This window comes from Macrotis lagotis, chromosome X (genome assembly GCF_037893015.1).
Source record: "Macrotis lagotis isolate mMagLag1 chromosome X, bilby.v1.9.chrom.fasta, whole genome shotgun sequence".
Taxonomy (NCBI): Eukaryota; Metazoa; Chordata; class Mammalia; order Peramelemorphia; family Peramelidae; genus Macrotis; species Macrotis lagotis.
In genome coordinates, this window is record NC_133666.1 from 294,719,155 (window position 1) to 294,743,081 (window position 23,927).

The following is a 23,927-nucleotide window of genomic DNA, read 5'->3' on the forward strand; positions in this document are numbered from 1 at the left end:
CTTAGAAGTTCTGTAGGAAAGGTGTATTTTACCAGGACCAGAAGTTGGAAAAAGCCCGGTTCAGGGCAGCCCGGGAATAGCTTAAAGGGGTGGGGAGAGAATTCAGCTAGACCAGAATGAATGTGGAGTGAAGAGCACTGGCTGCAGAACCTGCAGCAAGAATTGGGAGAAACAAGCACCTCCAGAGCACAGTCCACAGATGGTAAGGGGGCCAGGGGAGAAGGCAGAAATATCTCTGCTCTCCCTGGGGGCAGGACTCTGCTGTTTGCCCACACTCAGATCCAGGTTGCAGTTTGGGCTTCCATACTAAGATAGCCCAGCAGGACCCCTCCTTACAACTCCAGGGCAGAGGATTAATGCTGTGGTCATCTACATATCAAAGCACAGGCAAGAGTGGGGTGTCCCCAAAAAAGAGTCTGTTTATTTTTGACTAATACCTCCCTTCATGTAATTTTTCTTTTATTTCTATCTTTTTCTCTAGTCCCTTTCCTTCCTATTTCTCTTCCTGTCTTGCCTGTCATGTCTGATACTCCTGACTATCCCTTCATTTTGAAAACTCATTTTTTTCTTAGCTTTTGTGATACCACTCTCTCCTGAATCTCTCCTTACATGTTTGAGTGTTTTTTTTTCACTTAGTTCTCTTTGCTAGATGAATATCTGTGTTCTGCACCCTATGCATGGATGTATTTTACTATTTTTTTCCTTTTGACTCTATGTTCTCTTCCAGGGACATAATATCCCATGAAATAATTTATCATCTCACTGGAAATGACTTCCAGATCTGTACCTCACATTTTCATCTCTTTTTTGAGCTCCAATATCCCCTCACTAGCTTCTAGATTCTTCACTTAGATGAGTTAGCATTCTCAAATAGCCTAGATAGTAATTTCAAATCCAATTTCCCCATTTCTTTTGAAGATTATCTTTCCAGTCAATCAGGTCTGCAAGCTTGGATTCATCACAAACTCTTCATTCTCTCTCATTATCCCACATTCTATCAATTGCCAAACCTTTATCATTCTTTCTTCAAAACATCTCTTGGAATGATCCTCTTCTTTCTTTCTATTCATACAACTACTACACTAGTTTAGGCTGCAATCACCTCTTGCCCAAACTATTATAAAAGACTAGAATCTATTTTTCCTGCCCATTTTTCTACTCTTTCCAAACCAAATCTTCCATGGGTAACAAACTGATTTTCTTAAGAGTTCAGATATGATTATTTTTCTTTTTTGCCAAAACTTCAGCTGCAGCCTATCACTTTTAGAAAAAAACAACAACATACATTTCTCTGTTTGAAATTGAAATCCTGTCACAATCTGGCTATAATCTGTCTAGACTGATCTGATATATTCTATATATTATCCTGGCCAGTTTGCTGTTCCTGAATCAGGATATTCCCTCTCTGGCCTCTCTCTTGACCCTGGTACCAGAAATGTTTGTTCCCTTTTTTGTCTTTGCCTCTTGCACTTAACAGTTTCCTTCTTATGGCCCTTCTTATGAGTGACCTTTCTCAATTCCCTCCAATTGTCAGTATTCTCCCTTGCCAAAGTTATATTTCCTGTGCATATATTTTATAATTACTTCACTGTGTATTTGTCCTGTCCTGCCCATTCTCCCTCAGTAGAAAAGCAGGCTCCTAGAGCAGACTTTTCATTTTTGATTTTATATATCTAGTGCCTAGCACATAATCTTATACATAATAGGCACCTAATGAATGCTTACTGACATTTACATGAATGACATATCTGATAACCCATTAAATCTTATTATGATACAGAAATGATTTTCAAAGAACTTTATTTTATAAATGCAAATGAATTTTTTTATAAAATGAAAAAATCTTAGCTACTTGGGAATGGATAAAAATAAGTCCTACAATACAGGGTTCTCAACTGATTTCAAATTTATTTTATATTGTAATTTAGAATAAATATGAGTTTCAATAGAAAATGAGAGAAATTTAAATTAGTTAAATTAAAATTGTTATATTACCAATTCCTTCCTAAAGCAAATAGTATTATATTAGGAGAAAAAAACAGCCATTTTACTTCCCTCCACCAAATTAAAAAAAATTTGACACTTACTACAGGAACCTTCAGAGACTTCACAAACATCCAGCTGTGCCCAATGGCTGAATTCAAAGGTAGAATTATTATTCACTCGACAAACATAAAAGCCTGAATCCTTTACAAGTACTGGATTAAAAATAAGCTCTGGTGAATTTCCATGTGGAATCTGCCAAAAGTTAATAACAACAAAAAAGAAATTAAAATAATTTTAAGAAAATAAAAATTAAAAAGCCTAATATATATACAAATCATGATCTTTGGAAATGTGCAACAACATGCATGGTTCTTATTTTGGAACAATTATAGGGTTTAAATATTGATTTTATGATTCAAATGTTTAAAAATCTAATCAATCCTTATGAAGGAGCTCCTTTCCCTTACTTTATTTTTATTTGGACCTTTTGATTTTTACATCATTTAAATTTCTCAATGGATCCCTCTCCTCCTCCCAGAGAGTCATCTTTTTATAACAAAGACTAAAAAAGAAAGAAAACAGTTCAGCCAATATAAATACATTCTAAAAGTTTATAATATCTCACACCATAGTCTTCCACCTCGGGGGGAGGGGAAGAAGCTTGCCATTATAGCTTTTTGAGGTCAAACTTGACCAATATACTTTCATGACTATTTTTTTCTAGTTCTGTTTATTTAACTTTACATTAGTTTATAAACATCTTTCTCTGCTTCTCTATTTTCTGCATAATCCTCATTTCTCTACTGTTATAATATTCCATTTCATTCTTTTACCACATAGTTAGTCATTCCCCAATTATCATCTCTCTTTACTTTTTACTCTCTTCAAATACTGCCAGTATATATTCCAACTTTATTACTTATTAATCATAAAGGTAGATCTCAACTTTGGTCTTTGTGAAAGACAAATAATTCAACAGGGGTAGACAAAATGGTTAAGCGGAAAGGGACTAAAACACACAGAATGGTCTCCTTTAATCTATATCACTAAAAGATTACTTTACTATTTGCTCAGCTTCTGCATAGGTTAGTCCATTGCTAAAGTGCCTATCTATTATTTTGTGTAATAGAAAATTAACTATATTACATTTGCTCAATTACTTATATCTTACAGGAGATTAGAAAATGCTTCTCTGTTGGTTTGTGGAAAAAAACTTTTATGAGTTAAGTAACCATAAAGAAATAAGTTTTATCAATGGGCACATCTATTATTAGAGTTAACAAAAAAGAACCCAGGTTTTAAGAAAAATCAAATGAGAGAGGCTATGAATGTGGAATATTACATTTTTACTAATCCAAAACATTCCATATGTGAAAGATACAAAAAAGTCAGGAGGCACCAGATTATATGAGAAATGAAACAAAGAACTCCAACTTGGCTAAGCAGTGCCAGAAAAATACTTAATGAGAAAAATTGGCTTCTACTTCCAGTCAACACCAAATGACAAATGATGCAGGTGTTGCAGGAGGAGCAGGAGGCCCTGGGGGCCCGGGAGTCAGAGCTCAAGGTGGCTTCCATGATGGTTTTGGCAGTGGAGACTGAGACAGTGGTTGAGGCTGTGGCCACGGCCGTGGACCCGGGAAGGAAAGGCTGAAGGCAAGGAGTGGGTTCTGTCACTAATTGGGCCGCCTCGTCAAGGACATGAAGATCAAGTCTTTGGAAGAGATTTATCTTTTCTCTCTTCCTATCAAGGAGTCTGAGATCATAGATTTCTTCCTGGGATCTTCATTGAAAGATGAGGTTCTGAAGATCATGCCTGTTCAGAAACAAACTAGAGCTGGACAACGTACAAGGTTCAAAGCTTTTGTGGCCATTGGTGACTACAATGGTCATGTTGGTCTGGGAGTCAAGTGTTTCAAGGAAGTGGCCACAGCAATTCATGGTACTATCATTCTGGCCAAGCTTTCCATCGTTCCTGTGAGACGTGGCTACTGGGGGAACAAGATTGGCAAGCCTCACACAGTACCCTGCAAGATCACTGGGTAATGTAGATCAGTTCTGGTGCACCTGATCCCTGCCCCTAGAGGTACTGGCATTGTTTCTGCTCCTGTGCCTAAGAAACTCCTAATGATGGCTGGAGTGACTTCTGCAAGAGGCTGTACTGCAACTCTGGGCAACTTTGCTAAAGCTACCTTTGATGCCATCTCTAAAACATACAGTTACCTAAGCCCAGACCTGTGGAAAGAGACTGTGCTCACGAAGTCTCCCTACCAGGAATTCACAGATCATCTTGTGAAGACTCACACTTGCATGTCTGTTCAGAGGACCCAGGCAGCTGCTGTGGCAACCACATAAGATTTGTTTTTTATAAACAAGGAATAAATTGAGCTATGCCTGCTAGATAAAACAAAAAAAAAAGAGAGCAAAAAATTGCAGGGGCAGTTAGGTGGTGCAGTGGATAAAGCACTGGTCCTGGAGTCAGGAGTACCTGAGTTCAGACATTTAATAATTACCTAGCTGTGTGGCCTTGGGCAAGCCACTGAACCCCATTACCTTGCAAAAAAAAAATTGCAGTGTTAATACAGCACTTTTTAAAAGTACCTTAAAAGGAATTGACCAAAATATATTCAGGACACTAGTTTACTTTTCCTAATTTTCCTATCCATCTGCTTGAACTTATATAAATTTAAAAGATTATTACCTCTTTTTTCATTTTGAACCATTGATACTGCACAAAAGGATGTCCAGTTGCTCGACAACAAAGCTTGATGCATTGTCCTGCTAATACAGCCTTTGAGACTGGGTTTATAATAATCTTTATTCCTTTAGGGGGGAAAAACACAAAAAAATGATTTTACTATGTAATAAAATCATGTGAAACAACTTTACTAATTAATATTCTCAAAATTAAATTAAAAATTGCAATTAGGCTGAGAATTTATTTGTTAAAAATTAATTCAGAAAAAAGTACATCTGACAAAGATATTTCTAATTTGCTCACTGGAAAATATCATGATGGGGGCTGTACAGATTCTTCCATATATTATTCAAAAAGTTAAATGAGATAATGTACATAAGCATTTTGAAAATTAAAGCATTTTAACACAAGATATTGTTAAAAGTTATGATTCTTCTTCAGGGTAACATAAACTTTTAAAGATGAAATTCAAGGCTTTTATAAATTCTCTTAAACCTTCTTGTATACTATTTTCTTTCCTATATCCTACCCAACTAAAATATTTGTCCATCTTTAATACATCCACCAAATCACATACCTTTGTGTCTCTGCTCACTGTTCTCTATGCTTTGGAATCTTATCCATCCTCATCACTTTTGATTAAAATTATAACCATTCTTCATTGAGCTGCTGCTGCTGTGGTATTTGTACTCTGTTCTCAAAGAAGACCATGAATCAAGGAGGTGAGGTCATGACATGCATATGACTTGGATTTGAGTGAGGAGGGGACTGTGCTAAGTCACCAACCTTACTCTTCTCTGGAGCCATCTGGGTCCAGAATTATGACAGGAGATGGCCCGGATGTCAGGCAATCAGGATTAAGTGACTTGCCCAAGGTCACACAGCTACTAGTAGGTGTCAAGTGTCTGAGGCCAAATTTGAATTCAGATCTTCCTGATTCCAGGGTTGGTGCTTTGTCCACTGAGCTGATTCAAACATAGGAAGTCATGAAGTGTTCCCAGATCCCTTAGTCAAACATACAATTTGCTTTCTTCTGCCCTTTAATAATACTTTGGACATACACTTCTGTATTTATTATATTCTACTTTGAAGTAAATTCATGAGTGTGAATATTTTTCTCTACTACTAGACCTGTAAAGTCCTTCAGAGAAGTGACTGTGACCTTTTCAACTTTTCATCCTACTAGGAACCTATTTATAATTCTGGCACACAGTTGGTATTCAATTTTTGCAAAATGAATGGAATCAATATTTATTTCAGCATTATTTCCTCTGGATAAAATAACTATCAGTTATTAGATTCTTTATCAATTTGATGGGTATTTAAATCAAACAAAGCAAATTAGTCACTGAAAAAAAAGTCTTTGTAAGAGCAACATGTCCCTTTTTAAAATTAGCATACCTTTCTAATGATAGTATCACAATAAGGCTGTTAATACCTTAGGAAGTAAAATCATAGAAACTCAGACCTGGAAAGAACCCCCAAAATCCTCTATTCTAACCTCTAACCTACCAGATTCTCCTTAGGAACATACCAATACTTTGAAGATCATAAGTATGACAGAATCAACTACTTCCCTCCCTTTGGATTGCCAGTTGCACCTTCCCATTGCTGTGGTCTCTCTTTTCATCAAACTTAACTTAGTCTTTGCAATTTCAACCCAGTACTCTCTTCCAAGAAATTGTTGTCTAGCCATCTTGGATCTATAACCCATTGATTTTTAAAAACCAAACTTAGGTGTTATTTGTATAAAGTCCTATTAAATTTTATTTCATTAAGATGGCCTAACATTTAGATCAGTTGAAGTTTTTATCTAATTTTACCTATCCTTCCTAACTTTGTATCACTGGAAAATTTTATAAGCCTGTCATCTATGATTTGTTAAGGTCATTGATAAAAATGTGGAAGGGCAAAAGGCCAAGCAAGTTCCCCAAAACAGTCCAGTAGATTCTAAAAAGCAGTTCAGTTATCTACAACATTGTTATATGTTGTCAAGATCTTTAGAAATAAAATCAACAATAACAAAGTTCTACTTTCAGATAATGGGATATGACAAAATTATTGAATAAGGTTAATATTTTTATTCCTATCAAAAAGGGCTATTATTAAGAGAACTAAGTGTAGAATGGATAGAGCAATAGGCCTGGTTGTGTAACTCTGGGCAAGTCACTTTGCTTCAACTTTAAAAATGGAGATGATAATAGCACCTACTTCCCAGCATTACTGGGAGGATCAAATGTGACAGTAATTGTAAAGCAGTCAGCACAGTGCCTGGCACAAAGTAAATGCAAAATGGTAAAGGAGGGGGCTGTGTTAAGTCACCAACCTCACTCTTCCCCTCCGGAGCCATTTGGGTCCAGAATCATGATGACAGGAGATAGCCCTGATGCCAGCAATCAGGGTTAAGTGATTTGCCCAAGGTCACACAGCTAGTAGGCGTCAAGTGGTATATTTTATAACAACACACATTATAAATTTCCTATGCTTTACCATGGTGCTAAAATTTTATATTAAAAGCACTATGCTGAAAATTTCTAATGAGAGGCTTTAATTCATTCTAAAAATAGTTGAGCATATGACTTTTAGAAGGATATGTTACTCATACCATTAATTAATATATCTTAATATTTGATATAGAAGTTCTCTCTCAAAGAACTTTAGGATGATGAAACTTTGTGTTAGGGAAAAAGGTTAAATACAGGAATAATTTGAAGAATTGTTGAATAAAAGATTAATATAAACTGGAATTTCAATCATGTAGCTTCCCTATTTCTCAGGTAAAGCTTTTTTCAATTATCAAAACTCATTAAGCCCACCTTGACTTTATCCTAACCTGGCTTTTCAAGTTTCTCCTTCTTCTATTCAAACTTTTGTGTTCCAACCTTGTGATCTTGGGAAAGTCACACTCTGTCAGTCTAAAAAATTCTTCAGTTACCTATAAAGTAAGGGAATTAGACTAGATAACTTCTGTGGTCATTTTTTTTAGCCTTAACTCTATGACTCTATGACCTGATGAATTCTAGAAAGGAATTCTAGAAAAGGAGCAGACACTGGAGGTTGCAGAAAATGTTTACAAAACAAAACTCTGAGAGAATTAAGAGTTCATCATTCTTTCTTCTTTAGGTGGTGGGCAGAGTACTGGATTTGGAATCAAGAATCCAACACTGGACAATAATTTGTTAAACAGGCAAGTCATTTAACCTCTCCGAGACTCAGTTTTCCCCACAAAATAGCATCTATTTCACAGAGTTGTTGTGAGACCAAAATGAGATAATATATGTATAGTGATCTGTGAAACTTAGTGCTCCTACCATTTTTTTCCAATTCATTGCTTTCTATTTCTTAAATTTTGAATTTAACAAACATACTAAAATAGCACTTTTCCAAACACATTTTCTCCAGGAACCTCCATTCTAGGGAAGTAGACAGGTCAGTCATGTTTACTGCTCCTTCCTTCTACTCCTGCTCCTTTTCTCTACAGATTTCACTATGTCCCAACAATAACCTTTTTTTTTTTGTAAAATGTCTCTCTTCCTGCAGCCTTCTTTCCCTGAAAAATGCCTCAGCCTGAGACCTCCTTCTCTGAAGGATAAGTATTTCCAGGAATCCATTCTAAGGAAGTTTTCAGGCTAACAACACTCACTGTTTCAAGGCTCCACTCCTGACTTCTCTCCAACCCAGTTAGATTCCTACTGGTCTTATTCTGGCTTCCCCCCACCCCAGTGCATTTAATGACCATTTCTTTCCTTTCTGATATAATATCCCTAACAATAGCTTCCTCCTTTCTACTTCCTTCTCCCTCGAACTGGGGGGGGGGGGGGGGGGAGATAAAAACAAAATCTTAATAACAAATACATAGTAAAAAAAATAAATTCCATTATTGGTTGTGTCTGAAAATGTATGTTTCATTATGCAATTTGAGTTTAATGCCTCTGGGTCAGAAGTGGGATCGAATGCCCTTAAAACTATTTAATAATTTGCACTTGTGTGTTAATAAGTAAAAACACAATTATATATGTCCAAAAAGAGATTTTAAAAATTCCTATATAGAACTGTCCAACAATGGAATCAGCTTTTTTTTAAAATAAAGTGCATTAAGCTTCAAACTTGTTTTTAATAGATAGAGCTTGATAACCACTTGCCAGGAATTATATTAGAAAGATTTCTTGGGGGTCGGGGTACAGTTAGGTGGCACAGTGGCTAGAGCACTAGCCCTGGAGCCAGGAAGAACTTGAGTTCTGACACTTGATACTTACTTAACTGTGTGAACTTGGGCAAATCATTTAACCCATTGCCTTACAAAAACACAAAAAAAGAAAGGTTTTTTTTCCTTAGGCCAGATAGGTGGTTGAGCTAAATAAAGTATCTCTCAAATCTAAGATTTTCTAATTCTATAATGAACTCCAGATACCCCCCTGAAATTTGACTTTCAAGCATAAAACTGAGTCTACTATGGTTACATGTTGCTTCACAGTTGGGAATAAAGACACAATATTATTTTTAAAATTCCTCTTAGTAAAGAAGAGTACTCACAATGTTAAGAGTCTCATATTCTACCCACTCATTTCCTTTATTACACATCTTACAACTGTGTTAAAGGAGTGTATATTTTACCCTCAACAACTCATTTAATTTCCATGAATGAGATGATGAGCAAATATAATTAAGGACAGTACAGATACATGGAATTTAATATATATTTAGGATATATGTGATAACTACTGAATGTAAATGAAAATTCTATTTTAAAAGATATGCATAGTTTCTGGGCAAATAAACACTTTTTCAGATTTTATCTACTGGTAATCTAACAGGTAACTTGATTTCCTGTAAGCCTAGGAAAACACTATACGCTATAATGAAACTTAGTATTTTTGCAAGTGTATGCATTCAATATCTGTAAATAAGATATAAACAGTTGTGTTGAACACTTGATATATTAAAAAAAGATTAGAATGATTCTGCATTTTTCAAAAGATTCACCAAAGATTCCCTTCAAGAAATTCTCTTTCCGACCATACTTAAAATATAATTAGAGCTTTTCATAAATCTACCTACTGTCCCTATCAATAAATATACCAAGGTATAAGATAGTTTTACTCTATTACAAATAAAACTTTCTCCAACCTCACTATGAATTTGTTAATGATATAAGGAATGCCCTTATACTTGTTAGATAATTACTCATCTCTAACTCAGTTAGCTCAGACAGTATCAGATAGATACAAAAAAAAGCACTGCCTTAACCTTAGTCCTGAAAGTTTTTTTGTTTTTGTTTTTATTGTTGTAAGGAGGCAAAACATGAGATTCCCAAAAGTACCTATATCTACAAGTAATATACATACCCCTCTAGGTTAGCCCCATTCCCCCCACTTTTTGGTACAGCAAAGGATAATCCTCACAGTACTGCTTCACTTTGTTTATTTGCTACAAAGGCCTAGTTTTGGGGTATTTTTTAATTTTAAACAGGGATAGAAATGGAAGAGGTAGACAAACAGTAGTGATGTTAGAAAGATAGAAAAGAAAAGGAAGCAAGGAAACATTTTTTTTTAAATCCATAGAAAAGAAGAAAATTCAGAAGAAAAAACAGACATCTTTGAAACTAACATGCTGAATTTATTATACATTTTTTTTTTAGTTTTTTTGCAAGGCAAATGGGGTTAAGTGGCTTGCCCAAGGCCACACAGCTAGGTAATTATTAAGTGTCTGAGACCGGATTTGAACCCAGGTACTCCTGACTCCAGGGCCGGTGCTTTATCTACTACACCACCTAGTCACCCTATTATACACTTTTAAAAATCAAGCTGTAATTCTGATTCAGAGTTTCACGTACAATCCTCTTTTTTGGTGCTTCTTCATATATGAAATTGCATATATATATATATATATATATATATATATATATGTATGTATGTATATGTATTTGTAAGCTCAGAAGAACAATAAAAACATTTTTTAAAATGTTAAGTGAAAATGCTCTAAAACCAAAAGCAAATTAAAGCTTCTCTGAGGTACCACCTCACACCTCTCAAACTGGCCAATATGACCAGAAAGGATAATGATCATTGTTGGAAGGGTTGTGGGAAATCTGGGACACTATTACATTGTTGGTGGAGCTGTGAACTCATCCAACCTTTCTGGAGAGAAATTTGGAACTGCGTCCAAAGGGCAACAAAAATGTGCATACCCTTTGATCCAGCAATACCACTACTGGGTCTATACCCTGAAGAGATGATGAAAAAGGGTAAAAATATCACTTATACAAAAATATTCATAGCAGCCCTGTTTGTGGTGGCAAAGAACTGGAATTCAAATAAATGTCCTTCAATTGGGGAATGGCTTAGCAAACTGTGGTATATGTATGTCATGGAACACTATTGTTCTATTAGAAAACAGGAGGGATAGGAATTCAGAGAAGCCTGGAGGGATTTGCATGAACTGATGCTGAGTGAGATGAGCAGAACCAGAAAAATACTGTACACGCTAACAGCAACATGGGAGCAATGATCAACCTTGATGGACTCACTTACTCCATCAGTGCAACAATCAGGGACAATTTGAGGCTGTCTGCTATGGAGAATACCATCTGTATCCAGAGAAACAGCTGTAGAGTTTGAACAAAGACCAAGGACTATTACCTTTAATTTAGGAAAAAACCCTGATATCTTATTGTCTGATCTTGCTATCTTTTATACTTTATGTTTCTTCCTTAAGGATATGATTTCTCTCTCATCACACTCAATTTGGATCAATGCATACCATGGAAACAGTGTAAAGACTGACAAATTGCCTTCTGGGGGGGGGGAGGGAAGTAAGATTAGCGGAAAAATTGTAAAACTCAAAATAAATAAAATCTTTAAAAAAAAGAAAATGCTCTAAAAACAAAGATGCACTCTAAAAGCAAAGAAAATAATAATAATAATATGGAATCTAATCAATCCTCTGTTCTCTCCTTGGAAATATAAAACAAAAAAATGGTGAAAAAGCAAAAATACTTCCTACAGCACAACTAATTTCTTTAATTGCAGTAATAATTAAGAGATGAAAAAAAGATTGTTTAAATGATCTCATCATGTTATTTATAGCAAGTGCAGATTTCTCGAAATAATTCAGTCGTAACATCAGTTATAATTCTGTATTTGTCAAGGAAAAAAGGTGCTGATATTGACTGCTTTTGGAACCTAGAAGTCTTTCAAGTCTAAATACATCTTGAAGTAAAAATTAAATATATGGTTGTAAATAGGGATATTGGATACAGTTAAAAGTAATAATAATAATAATAAAGTAAGAACCCCCCCAACATCAAATAGTAATAATGATTATCTCAAATGTTTTCATATATATATATATATATATATATATATACATATATATATATATATATATGGAAAGAGAGATATATAAATAATATAAAAGGAGTAATTTTTAAATGACTTATATTTACTTTTGGGAGGAAATACCCTACACCTCACAGTATTATGAAGAAAGTCATCAGTAAACTTTAAAGTGCTATACACGAGGTAGCGGAGTTGTGCAGTGGATAGAGCACCAGCGTTGGAATTAGGAGGACCTAAGTTCAAATCCAGTCTCAGACACACTTAAAAAAATAACTTATTTATAGCTGTGTGATCTTGGGCAAGTCACTTAACCCTGCCTTGCAAAAATAAAACAAAAACAAAAATTGCTACTCAAATATGAGGTAGTATTATTTATTTTCATGATTATTGTTAAATTAATAAAATTAAGTAGGTCAATATATTGAATTACTATAGTAGTACATACATTTGGGGCAGATTCTGAAAATAGACAGAAAGTAGGGTTCAGAATTGAACAGATTAGACTGAACTATATTTGGAAAATTATGCTTTTATAATTTTTGATGTCTTTTTTTTAACATCATCATAGTCTTTCCCTACCCTAGTATCCCTGTTTCCCCCTCCCAGAGAGCAAACCACATAATAGTTTTTTTCTAAAGATAAAAAAAGAAAAAAGAGAGTAAAGACAGTACAACCAATCACTTCAAGATTTATTATTCTTATTCCAGAAATACTACATAACTACTTCAAAATTAAATATCCAAAAGCAATACATAAATAGTAAAGCATAAATGGTTTTCCTCTTTTGTTACCTTTCTTCTAAAATCTGTGAGTGTCCCAGGCTATTAGTAATCTATCTTAGGGATAGTGAAAATAATATGTCAATTCTATCATTAGGGAAAAATCACTTCAAAGGCAAAAAGATTTTTCAAAAGAGGGATAGTTAAGCTTTTCAGAATGGCACTGAATTAGCATTCTGCTTCTCAAAATTAAAGACTAAAATATGGTCATAAAATTTCACACATAATGACATATAACTCAAACAAAACTCAAACCTAGATTAGTTAGCATGGGAACCATGGGAAGACCTTTCTTTTTAATGTGAAGTCTGAGATCATCAGTCCAAGATTCTCATCTGACAAAAACTTCTAGGAAAACAGAATAGGCTGGAAGATGCAAGTTTTACAACAATACCTCAAATGCCAAAATATTGATGGATATATGACTTAGACATAAAAGGTCACAACAAATTAGAGGAACAAGAAAGAAGTTACATTTGAGATTTAGGGATGGGGGGAAAGTGCAAAACCAAAACAGGACAGAGAAGATCACAGAAGATGAAATGGAGAAGTTTAATTACATAAAATATAAATGGTTTTATATAAACAAATCCAAAGGACTTATATTAGAAGAGAAATAGCTAACTGAGGAAAAAAATCTTTGTAGCAACTTTCTCTATTAAAGACCTCATTTCCAAAATACCTAAAGAACTGATTCAAAATTTAAGAGTTTATTTCACAATTGGTAAATGGTAAAAGGTCAAACTATCAATAGTTTACATAAAAATGCTCCATATTACTACAATTAAAGCAACCTAATTTAAAATTACTCTGAGATTTCATCTCATTCTCACCAAATTGACAAAGTATGAAAAATGAAAATGACCAGTGTTGGAAAGGCTAAAGAATATAGATGTACTGTTGGTAAAACAACGCATTAGTAGAGCCATTCTGGAAAACAATTTGGAATTATGCCCCCAAATTGTACACACTCTTTGTGACAGTGATATACTACTAGATCTATATCTCAGAAACCGAAGAAAGAAGAAATGTATGAACACAGACACACACTCTTAGCAAAGAACTGGAGATGAAGGAGATTACTGTCAACAAGGGAATATTTGAACAAATTGTGGTATATGGATATAATGAGATTCTAATTTCAAGAAATGAAGAGGAGGTTTCAGAGTAACTTAGGAAGATATAAATGAACAGATACAGAGGTAAGTGAGCAGAACCTCAAGAACAATTTATACTAAAACAGTAATGTAAAAAAATGAAAAATTTTGAAAAACTTAAGAACTCTGATCAATACAATGGTCAAATATTCTTCTTGGAATAATGATGAAGAATTCTACTCACTTCCTGAAAGAGAGGTATAATGGACTGGATATGCAAAATGTGATATATAATTTTGGATTGTCAAAATGGGAATTTGTTTTATTCGAATATGCAATTACAAATTTTTTTGTTTTTTCAGGGGGAGAAGAGGTGGGAGGAAAAAAATAATTTCTCCCCTCAAAGTAAAGAAAAAGATCATTTAAAAAGTATACAACCGAGGGGCGGCTAGGTGGTGCAGTAGATAAAGCACCGGCCCTGGAGTCAGGAGTACCTGGGTTCAAATCCGGTCTCAAACACTTAATAATTACCTAGCTGTGTGGCCTTGGGTAAGCCACTTAACCCCAACTGCCTTGGAAAAAACTAAAAAAAAAATTGAAAAAAGTATACAACTCTCTGGAAATGATGACTTAAAAAAATAAAATTAAAAAAATTTAACCTAGATACTTTATTTCTGTTCAGATCCATCAGAACCAGAAGAAAAATGGAAATGGAAAGAATCCAATTACCCCAAAGGTACTCCAAAAAAGGCTAGGAATATCACAGCCAAATCCAGAGCTTCCATATCTGGGGGGGGGGGGGGGGGGGAATGCTGCGATCCAAAAATAAACAGTTCAAATATAAAAAAATTATAGTCAAGATCAAACAAAGCTTGGTAGGTTCTTTCATTAATGAGAAGATCTTGGAAGTATAAAATTCTATGAGGCCAAAAAGATAGGTTTACAATCAATAACAACTCATCTTGAAAAGCTGATAAGTGGGGTGGAGGGGTGGAGTAGAACTTTAAATGAACTTTAAAAGCATTTTTAATGAAAAGACCAGAACTTAGCAGGAATTCTGAAATATAAACAGAAGAGTAAAGAGAAATCTAGGGAGGTTTACTGACTTGAATAGGAAGGAGCTATGTAAAATGTAATGCTAACATTATGATGGGGGACGGGGGAAAAAAAGAGAAACAAATATCTCATCCCTCTAATTTCTTAATATCTTCAAAGAGTAGTATGAAAGTTAAATAAGAAAAACAAGTCTTAAGGGTAGGTTGGTTCTATTCTGAGGGCTTGAAAAAGGGAAAGAGAAAAAAGAAAAAAGGAATGCCATAGTGTAGAAAGAAAAATAACCATGAATTTCTTTTTTTTAATAAATGAGAAGTGTAGTTGTAGTAGGAATCAGAAGCCTCACTCATCTGATATAAAGGACAGTTTAACACACACACACACACACACACACACACACACACACACACACACACACACACAACACACACACACACACACACACACACACACGTTTAGTGTGGGAATGTTATGTCCAAAAGGGAAACAAGTAGGGAATGGGGGGAAAGGAGTAAGAAGTAATATTGGTAGGGGAATAGACACAAAAGTAACTTCCTTAACTTAAAGGAGGAAAGAAAAGGAGGGGTGAAAAAATCAAAGAACTTTAATCTAAAGGTGTACCAATACCAGTCAGAATATGAACTGAGAGAATGAGTTCAGAGTCTGTATGTGCTACAGTTGCAATGATATGCAGGGGCATTTTTTCACAAATGTTTACCATGAGCAATGCAATACAGGTTGACTGTGTCCCAAGAAATTTTGTTTCTTGATGCCTTTAAAATCAACTTAAGGCCCTTAAAATCAATTCCTTTATTTATGTCTCCAAAGAGAATATTTGAGTCATCTTTCCATTTGACTCAATTTCCTTTTGCCTTTATGAGAATGTCAAAATTGAAATCCTTCAGTTCCTCTAGTAACATGTTCATGGCTTGCCAAAGTTTAGTTTTCCATCACAAACCATATGGTCTAATGGTAATGAGTACTTAGCAAGAGGCTGGTCCTCAAAAACCAAAGATAGTTTGTGGCCTTTACAACATGATAGAACCAGTCAGAACTCTTACTACACTGGTACAGAATTCAAGAGCCAAGGGGAAGTCTCCAAGTCATGATGAAATATTGGAGTAGGTCTTTGTATAGAAATTTAAGATATCTAAAGAGTCTCATGAACTGAGATCTTCAACTAAAAGAAGAAATCTTTCCAATCAAATCACTATCATAATTACAAAATCCATGAAGCTAATCTCTTTATCCAATACTCTTTTCTTAGTCTTCTCAGCTTTCTATTAGACGCCAACATATGTGTGCCCTGCACATCAAACTCAAAACTAAACCCATCTTTCTTCTAGATCTATCCCTTCTCTTAAATTCCTTATGTATGTTTGTCTACTCTCCCATTCATTTACACTTAAAAGCTTGGAGCCATTTTTGACTCTTTCTTTTCCCCTTATCATCCCTCCTTTCCATTGTCAATAAGCTCCTAAGTACTGTTTACCTCTGTATCCAAACCCCATCCTTTCCACTCCCATTCTCATAAGTTTTTAAACTATGACTTCCTAACTAGCTTTCTTGATTCTAGTATCACTCCTAACCCAACCTGCACACTGCTGCCAAAGTAATATTTTTTCTTTAAAGAAAACCAATTTACTTTTATTTTTAGTTCCAAATTTTTCTCCATCCACCACTCCCCATATATTGAAAAGCTAAGAAATTATATTCAATATGCATATAAGGTGATATAAAATATTCAATATTAGCCAAGATGTGAAAAAAAGCAAGAAAAATAACAAAAATTCTTTAATCTGCATTTAGAGTCTATTAGTTCTTTCTGAATGTGGATAACATTATTCATAAGTCCCCAAAGTAGCATTTTTAATACACAGGTATTATTCTATAATCTCATGTCAAAAAACCTTCAGTAGCTTTCCAATGATTAAAGGATTGAAGCAAAAACTCAGCCTGATATTCATCTTGATCTCCCCCACCTCAAGTGCTTTTGTGAAAGCCTTCTCTAACAGCTTAAGATCTGCTCTCACCATGAAATCCTTCCTAATGCCCTTAGTTAAAAGTGATTTTATTTTAATCCCTCTCTTTTGAGCATATTTTATGCATTTATCACATTCTAACTTGAATTAAAGTAATTAAATTAATTTATTCATATATTTTATCCTTGTACTAGACTGTAAGCTTCTAAAGAGAGGAGATACTGTCAATGTTCATATTTGTGTTCCCAGAAACTAACATAATAAGCAGTCATTTGATAAATATTACCTAATTTGGGAAAATATTTATATTCAACTGTTTTAAAAAAATATCACTCTGTAGAGCACCGGCCCTAGAGTCAGGAGTACCTGAGTTCAAATCTGGCCTCAGACACTTAATAATTACCTAGCTGTGTGGCCTTCAGCAAGCCACTTAACCCCATTGCCTAGCAAAAACCTATAAAAAAAATATCACTCTGGTGGTGACCTCACACTTTAAAACCAATTTTACAATCGCCTAATCTTCAGAAAGTTAGAAGTAAAACTTGGTTATTCATAAACATTTCTCAGTTCTGTTGGCCTGCAGAATCACAATTTATTTGAAGACTTCAAAAGAAGGATGTTTTACAGTTATTTCCTCAAATAACAAAAAAAGTAGAAAGACTGGAAACATTACTATTATCATAGCAATTTAGTCACTTTAATGAGACTATTTTCTCATCCCACTCTCCCCATGGTTCTATAAGTGAATAAATTTCATGAAAAAACAAACCTGGAGGTTCCAGAAGTTGGAGAACTTCAGTATGTTCCATGGCCTGAAGGAACTCACTCAATTCCAAGACTGTGCAGCCTTTTTCACCCAGCAGCTTCAATAAACATCTACTAGGGCTTCCTTCTGGTTCCAGCACTTTAAGAGAACACTGTTCTAAGTCCAGACAACTGAAAATAAAAATATTTTTAGGAGCCTACTCCACATGTGTGATAATATCTGAGTCTTTCATGCTTCGTCTTGGGAACAGAAATGAAAGATTCAATTTAATCTGTTTTGGGGAGGTCTGATCATCTGGTACTTACTATAACACTTCACAGGCCTTTTCATCACATGGTAACTTTGGTAGGAAGGCATTATTTCCACTCCCATTACTATGTGCAAAACTGGTACCTACACTGTGCTACATCTTGATACAACCCCATAAGGGTAAGGGCTGCCACCACCACTGAAATGAGAAGTATTGTTTTGTCACCCACCAACACTGCCACCTGTGTCCTAATCTAGTCCCAACTCTCATAAATTTTTCTGCTTGAAGGGAAGATGAGTGAAAAAGTTATTCCTGCTAATGATTCCAGAGACTAACGACTAAATTGCTAGGTGTCATTACTCTCTTACCTCCTGCTCCACTAATCCCCGTGTCTCAGTGTTGCTAAGGAAAAAACCCTGTGACCCCTCTCCAAATTCTCATCTCTATCCAAGTCAATCCTTTACCTTCCTAGTTCCTATCTTCCTCTGCCAGAGAGAATTCCCATTCTACAGTAAAATGGAAAGGATGGGGTTTGGATACAGAGGTAGAATTTAATTCTAGATCTCATTCCCTCACAATTTTCATCTTTTAGTACTCAAAGAAATTTGGGCTGTTCCAAAAATAACTCCGTTTTCTTTCCATTAATATGAGGATTTCATCTCCTTTGCTGGAACACAGTTCATCTCCTAACTTTTAAATGCATGTTTCCCTAAGACCACACTGGTGATTTCATCTGCTCCCATGAGTACAGTTACCTCTATAAAGTTAATTCTCAAATCAATAGAGCATCCCAGAGTTTTTCTATTTCTCCATTTCTGCAACTCCAAATCCCTGCTGAATATTTTCATCTGGATGGGCTAATACTACTTCAAATCTGATGTGTTCATAATTGAAGTCATTATCTTCATCTGCTCTCTGCCTCTCAAAAATACAAAAAGAAAACAAAAAGCAAACCCACCTTCATCTCTTCCAAAATTTCTCTATTTCAGTTAAGGGGGAACCAGACTATTGTTTTCCCAAGTTTAGAACCTTAAAATTCTCTTTGATCTTTTTCTTCTCTCTTTCCTCCACAAATCAGTTTTCAGGTCTTACTGATTCTGTCTCCTTAACATCTCTTAATTATTCCCTTTTCCTCTCATTACTCTATATGGCACTTATCACTTCAGAGTAGAAATTTAGGGGCAAGTTAATATACTAAGTGCTCCTTCATCTATGTGTCAAATATATTTCTTTTTTTTCTTTTCTATAAAAATTAGTCCTAAAGCAAATACAAAAATTTCTATAAATCTGCCAGCTGCTTTAAGCTCTCTCCTGTGACCACAGAACACTTTATGCTGAAGGGAGTTTAAGAAGTTTTAGAGAAAATTCCACTTTCCAGAAGACTCTGTCTTGGCCCTGGGCAATCTCATCACCTGTCACACGTTGTAAGTACTATGTTTCACATATTTCACTTGAGAAAGTGAGGCCTCAGGGAGCTTAGATGAGTATTCCCCAGAATATGTGTAAAAACTGGGAACCAAAACCAAGCCTTTCTACTACATGAACAAGGCAAACATTCTATTTCTACCTGATCTATATTCACTATTCCCTTATCCACAGCGGCAGTTCCAAACAATCTTGTCCTTCCTCAAGATTCCCAAGGCATACCTTTTTCCTCATCCTTTTGACTGAAGAAATCATCTCATCCTCACTGACCATTACCAGACAACTTTGCCTTCTCCCTTCCACCTCATCCTAGTCATTTAGACATCTTCCTCCATTATTTCCTTTATTTGTCTTGATGAAGAGGTGACACTTGTACCTGCTAAGATCACCCCTTCTACAAATGCCCTAGCAATCATTCTTTCAAAAATTTTCTAATAAATTGTTCTCTTTTTTTCCCTCTTTTATCTTAAATCTCTCCCTATCTACTGGCTCATTTCTTTGTGTCTACAATATGTACATGTCTTTCCAACCTGAAAAAACTCACTTAATCTCATCATTCCCACCAGCTATCTCCTATATTTATCCTTTTCTTTCTGGCTAAACTTTGTATTCAATGTCTTCACTTCCTTTCTTCTTATCTTTCATCTAAACATTATGCAATTTGGTTTCTGATCTTATAGTCAAAACTGCCCTCTCCAAAGTTACCAATGATATCTTGGCCACCAAGTCTAATAGTCTTTTCTCAATCCTCATTCTTCTTAATCTCTCTGCAGCAGCTGGCACTTGATTCTCTTCTCTTAGATAGGCATTCTCCTTTGGATTTAGTGACACTATCTCTCCTGGCTATCTTATCTGATCCACCATTTCTCAGTTCTCTTTGCTGTTTCTTCATCCATGTAACACTCATTAATAATGCTGGGTGCTGGGGTGGCTAGGTAGTGCAGTGGATAAAGCACTGGCCCTGGAGTCAGGAGTACCTGGGTTCAAATCCGATCTCAGACACTTGATAATTACCTAACTGTGTGGCCTTGGGCAAGCCACTTAACCCCATTTACCTTACAAAAAAAGAAGAAAAAAAAAAGAAAAGAAAATAGTGCTGGGTGCCTTCCACAGCTCTGTCCTAGGCTTGTTTCTCTTTCTGCTCCATTCTATCTCACTTGGTGAACTCATCAGCTCTCAGGAGTTCATTGATCATCTAAATGCAGATGATTCCCAGATATATAATACCCATTCCTACTTGACTTTCTGTGCTAACATCACTAACTTTAGTTAAGAACCTTAATTAGGAGTTCCATAAGCATTTCAAACTCACCATGTTCAAATCCTAAACCTTCCCCACTACCCAACTTTCCTATTATGGTCAAGGGCATCACCATCTTCTCTCTCATCCAAGCCAGTCAACCTCATTCTCACCACTGCATACATCTTCTATTTGCTGCCAAATATTGCCCTATCTTTACCACATCTCTCATATATGCCACACATATCCACAATCCTAATGCACACTCTCTTCACCTCTCTGGATTACTTCAGTAACTTAAATGGTTTTAATGACTCAAATCTCTCCTCACTCCAATTCATCCTCCACTCTGTTGCCAAGGTGACTTTTCTAAAAGGTGGTTCTGACCACAAAAACTCCCTAACTCAATGATCTCCAGTGACCTCCTATTACCATTAGGATCAAATACATCCTTTCAAAACTCTTCTGTTGGTATTTAAAGCTTTTCAAAGTCTGCCTCCTCCCCATCTTTCTGCTTTCTTATGACTTACTTTTCCCTCTAACCTCTAGCTGTCCTTCCCTGCCTACTGCCCCTCACATTAAGTACTCAATCCCATTTCCCGGACTCCGTGTCTTTTCAGTGGCTGTTCCCATGCCTGTAAAGTTCCTTCCCCTCAACCTCTCCATTCCTGGTTCCCATCAATAAAAAGGACTGCCTTCTGAGGGTACCTTTCTTCTTTCTCCCCTCCTCCACACTCTGCTAGGACTCATCTATTTTTGTAACAATTTTATGTATGTTTTCCTCCTTCCCTGAGGACAAGGCATCATTTTGCTTTTCAGCATATTCTCAATGCTTAACAAATGTTGTTAAAGTTAAAAAAATGTTAATAATATTAATAAATGCTGTGACTGATTACTTTTCTTGTCTACCTGTTTCTTCAAGACTCAATTTAGGGCAGCTAGGTGTCGTAGTGGATAAAGCACCGGCCCTGGAGTCAGGAGTACTTGAGTTCAAATCCAGTCTCAGACACTTAATAATTACCTAGCTGTGTGGCCTTGGGTGAGCCACTTAACCCCACTGCCTTGTAAAAAAAAAAAATGATGATGAAGAGGCCAGTTTTAGAAAAACCTGGGAGGACTTATATGAACTGAAACAAAGTAAAAGAAGCAGAACGAGGAGAATACCATATGTGCTATTGGTAATGTTGTAACAATATTCAACCATGAAAGACTTAGCTACTCTATTCAATACAGCAGGACTAAAGCATACTTTTTCTTTTTTCTCAAACAACCCGGTTCATGTGCAAATATTTTGCATAACTTCATCTGTATAACAAGTATCGTGTTTCCAGCCTTCTTAATGGGGGGGCCTGGAATGAGGGGTAGAATTTGGAACTGTAAATAGAAATTTTAAAAAAAGAAAAAGAATAAAAGAAAAACGCACACTGGCCTTCCTAAGAGTCAGAGGCTCTGGATTCGAGTCTCAGATTACCCTATTTCTGGCCTCACGACCCCTCTGAGCCTCAGCTGTCTCATCTACAAGCCGAGGCTGCTACCCAAGCAGTCAACCCTAGGTCCGTGACCCCACGGGCTCTGGGCCCGTGACCCCAGACTCTAGGTCCCAGGTTCTGGGGTGACCCCACGGGCTCTGGGCCCGTGACCCCATAGACTCTAGGTCCCAGGTTCTGGGGTGACCCCACGGGCTCTGGGCCCGTGACCCCATAGACTCTAGGTCCCAGGTTCTGGGTCCGTGGCCCCGCGGGCTCTGGGCCCGTGACCCCATAGACTCTAGGTCCCAGGTTCTGGATCCGTGGCCCCGCGGGCTCTGGGCCCGTGACCCCATAGACTCTAGGTCCCAGGCTCTGGATCCGTGGCCCCGCGGGCTCTGGGCCCGTGACCCCATAGACTCTAGGTCCCAGGTTCTGGATCCGTGGCCCCGCGGGCTCTGGGCCCGTGACCCCATAGACTCTAGGTCCCAGGCTCTGGATCCGTGGCCCCGCGGGCTCTGGGCCCGTGACCCCATAGACTCTAGGTCCCAGGTTCTGGATCCGTGGCCCCGCGGGCTCTGGGCCCGTGACCCCATAGACTCTAGGTCCCAGGTTCTGGATCCGTGGCCCCGCGGGCTCTGGGCCCGTGACCCCATAGACTCTAGGTCCCAGGCTCTGGATCCGTGGCCCCGCGGGCTCTGGGCCCGTGACCCCATAGACTCTAGGTCCCAGGTTCTGGATCCGTGGCCCCGCGGGCTCTGGGCCCGTGACCCCATAGACTCTAGGTCCCAGGCTCTGGATCCGTGGCCCCGCGGGCTCTGGGCCCGTGACCCCATAGACTCTAGGTCCCAGGTTCTGGATCCGTGGCCCCGCGGGCTCTGGGCCCGTGACCCCATAGACTCTAGGTCCCAGGCTCTGGGTCCGTGGCCCCGCGGGCTCTGGGTCCGTCTCGCCCGGCAGTGCTGGGGTCGGAACCGCGCCTCCTGTCCCGGCATCTCGCGCTGTCCGGCCCGGCTCCTGCTCGGCCCCCGTCAGCCGGGCTCCCGGAAAGCGGGGGCTCCTTTCCCTTGCTTTGCACCCGCGGAGCCTGGCGGAGCCGGCAGGGCGCCCCAACCGCCCCGCGGGCGCCCCCGCGCCACGTCCCGCCCCCGGCTCCCTGGCCTGGCCTGGCCTCGGAGCCTTCTGTCGGCCCCGGCGGGCGGGCGGGCGCGTGGCCTCTCCCGCCCCGCAGCGCGCCCTTGGCCCCGGCGCGGGCCCCCGGCCTCGGCGCGCCCCCATGCCCCGGCCGCCCCCCGCGCCCCTCCTTCCCTCGGGCCCCGCCCCGGCACCTGAGCCTGTAGCGGCCGCGGCTGCCCGCCAGCTCCGCCAGCTGCTTCCAGCCCCGGCCCTCGGCGGCTCGGTCCAGGGCGTCGCCGAGGGCCCGCAGCGCCGGCTCCCGCAGGCGGTTAATGTTGACGGCGCCCGAGGCAGGGGGCGCGGGGGCGCCGGGCGCCGGGGAGGGCGCGGGCGGCGGGGCCTGCAGCGTGTGCCCCCACAGAGACGCCATGGCCCGCTCCCGCGTCCGGCGCCCAGGGCGCCTTCCGCTGCCGGGCCGGGGCCCGCCGGGGGCGGAGCGGGAGGACGCGTCAGAGGGCGGCCCGGCCCGGCCCGGCACGGAGGAAGCCGCTTCTCGCTCCCCGCCCCGCCCCGGGCCGCGGGGCAGCTGCGGGGCAGCCCGTGCGCGCTTCCGTGCGTGGGCCCCCCGGCCGCGGCCGAGGAAAGTCCCTGGGGGCCCCGCCCCTCGCGCCAGCCCGCTCGGACGCTCTTCACTGTGAAGTCCGGGCCCGGCGGGAGGAGGGGGCCCAGGCG

At 38.6% G+C, this 23,927-nt stretch overlaps 1 protein-coding gene and 1 pseudogene across 3 annotated transcripts in view; one reads left to right on the plus strand and one right to left on the minus strand.

Annotated features, from left to right (window-relative positions):
- MALT1 (MALT1 paracaspase) overlaps positions 1-23,625 on the minus strand; it is a 98,412-nt gene extending 74,787 nt beyond the window's left edge. For 2 of the 3 annotated variants that reach the window (XM_074201774.1, XM_074201773.1), the window contains exons 1-3: positions 17,702-22,081; positions 4,688-4,809; positions 2,088-2,238 (exon numbers count right to left, since the gene is read on the minus strand). In XM_074201774.1, the coding sequence (XP_074057875.1) occupies positions 2,088-2,238; positions 4,688-4,809; positions 17,702-17,741 (313 nt within the window). In that variant the 5' untranslated portion in view covers positions 17,742-22,081. Of the gene's footprint in view, positions 1-2,087; positions 2,239-4,687; positions 4,810-17,701; positions 22,082-23,407 lie in introns of those variants that run through there. The other variant, XM_074201771.1, reaches the window with a different exon arrangement.
- On the plus strand, positions 3,413-4,341 carry LOC141498556 (small ribosomal subunit protein uS5 pseudogene; annotated as a pseudogene).
- Positions 23,626-23,927: the final 302 nt, after the last annotated feature.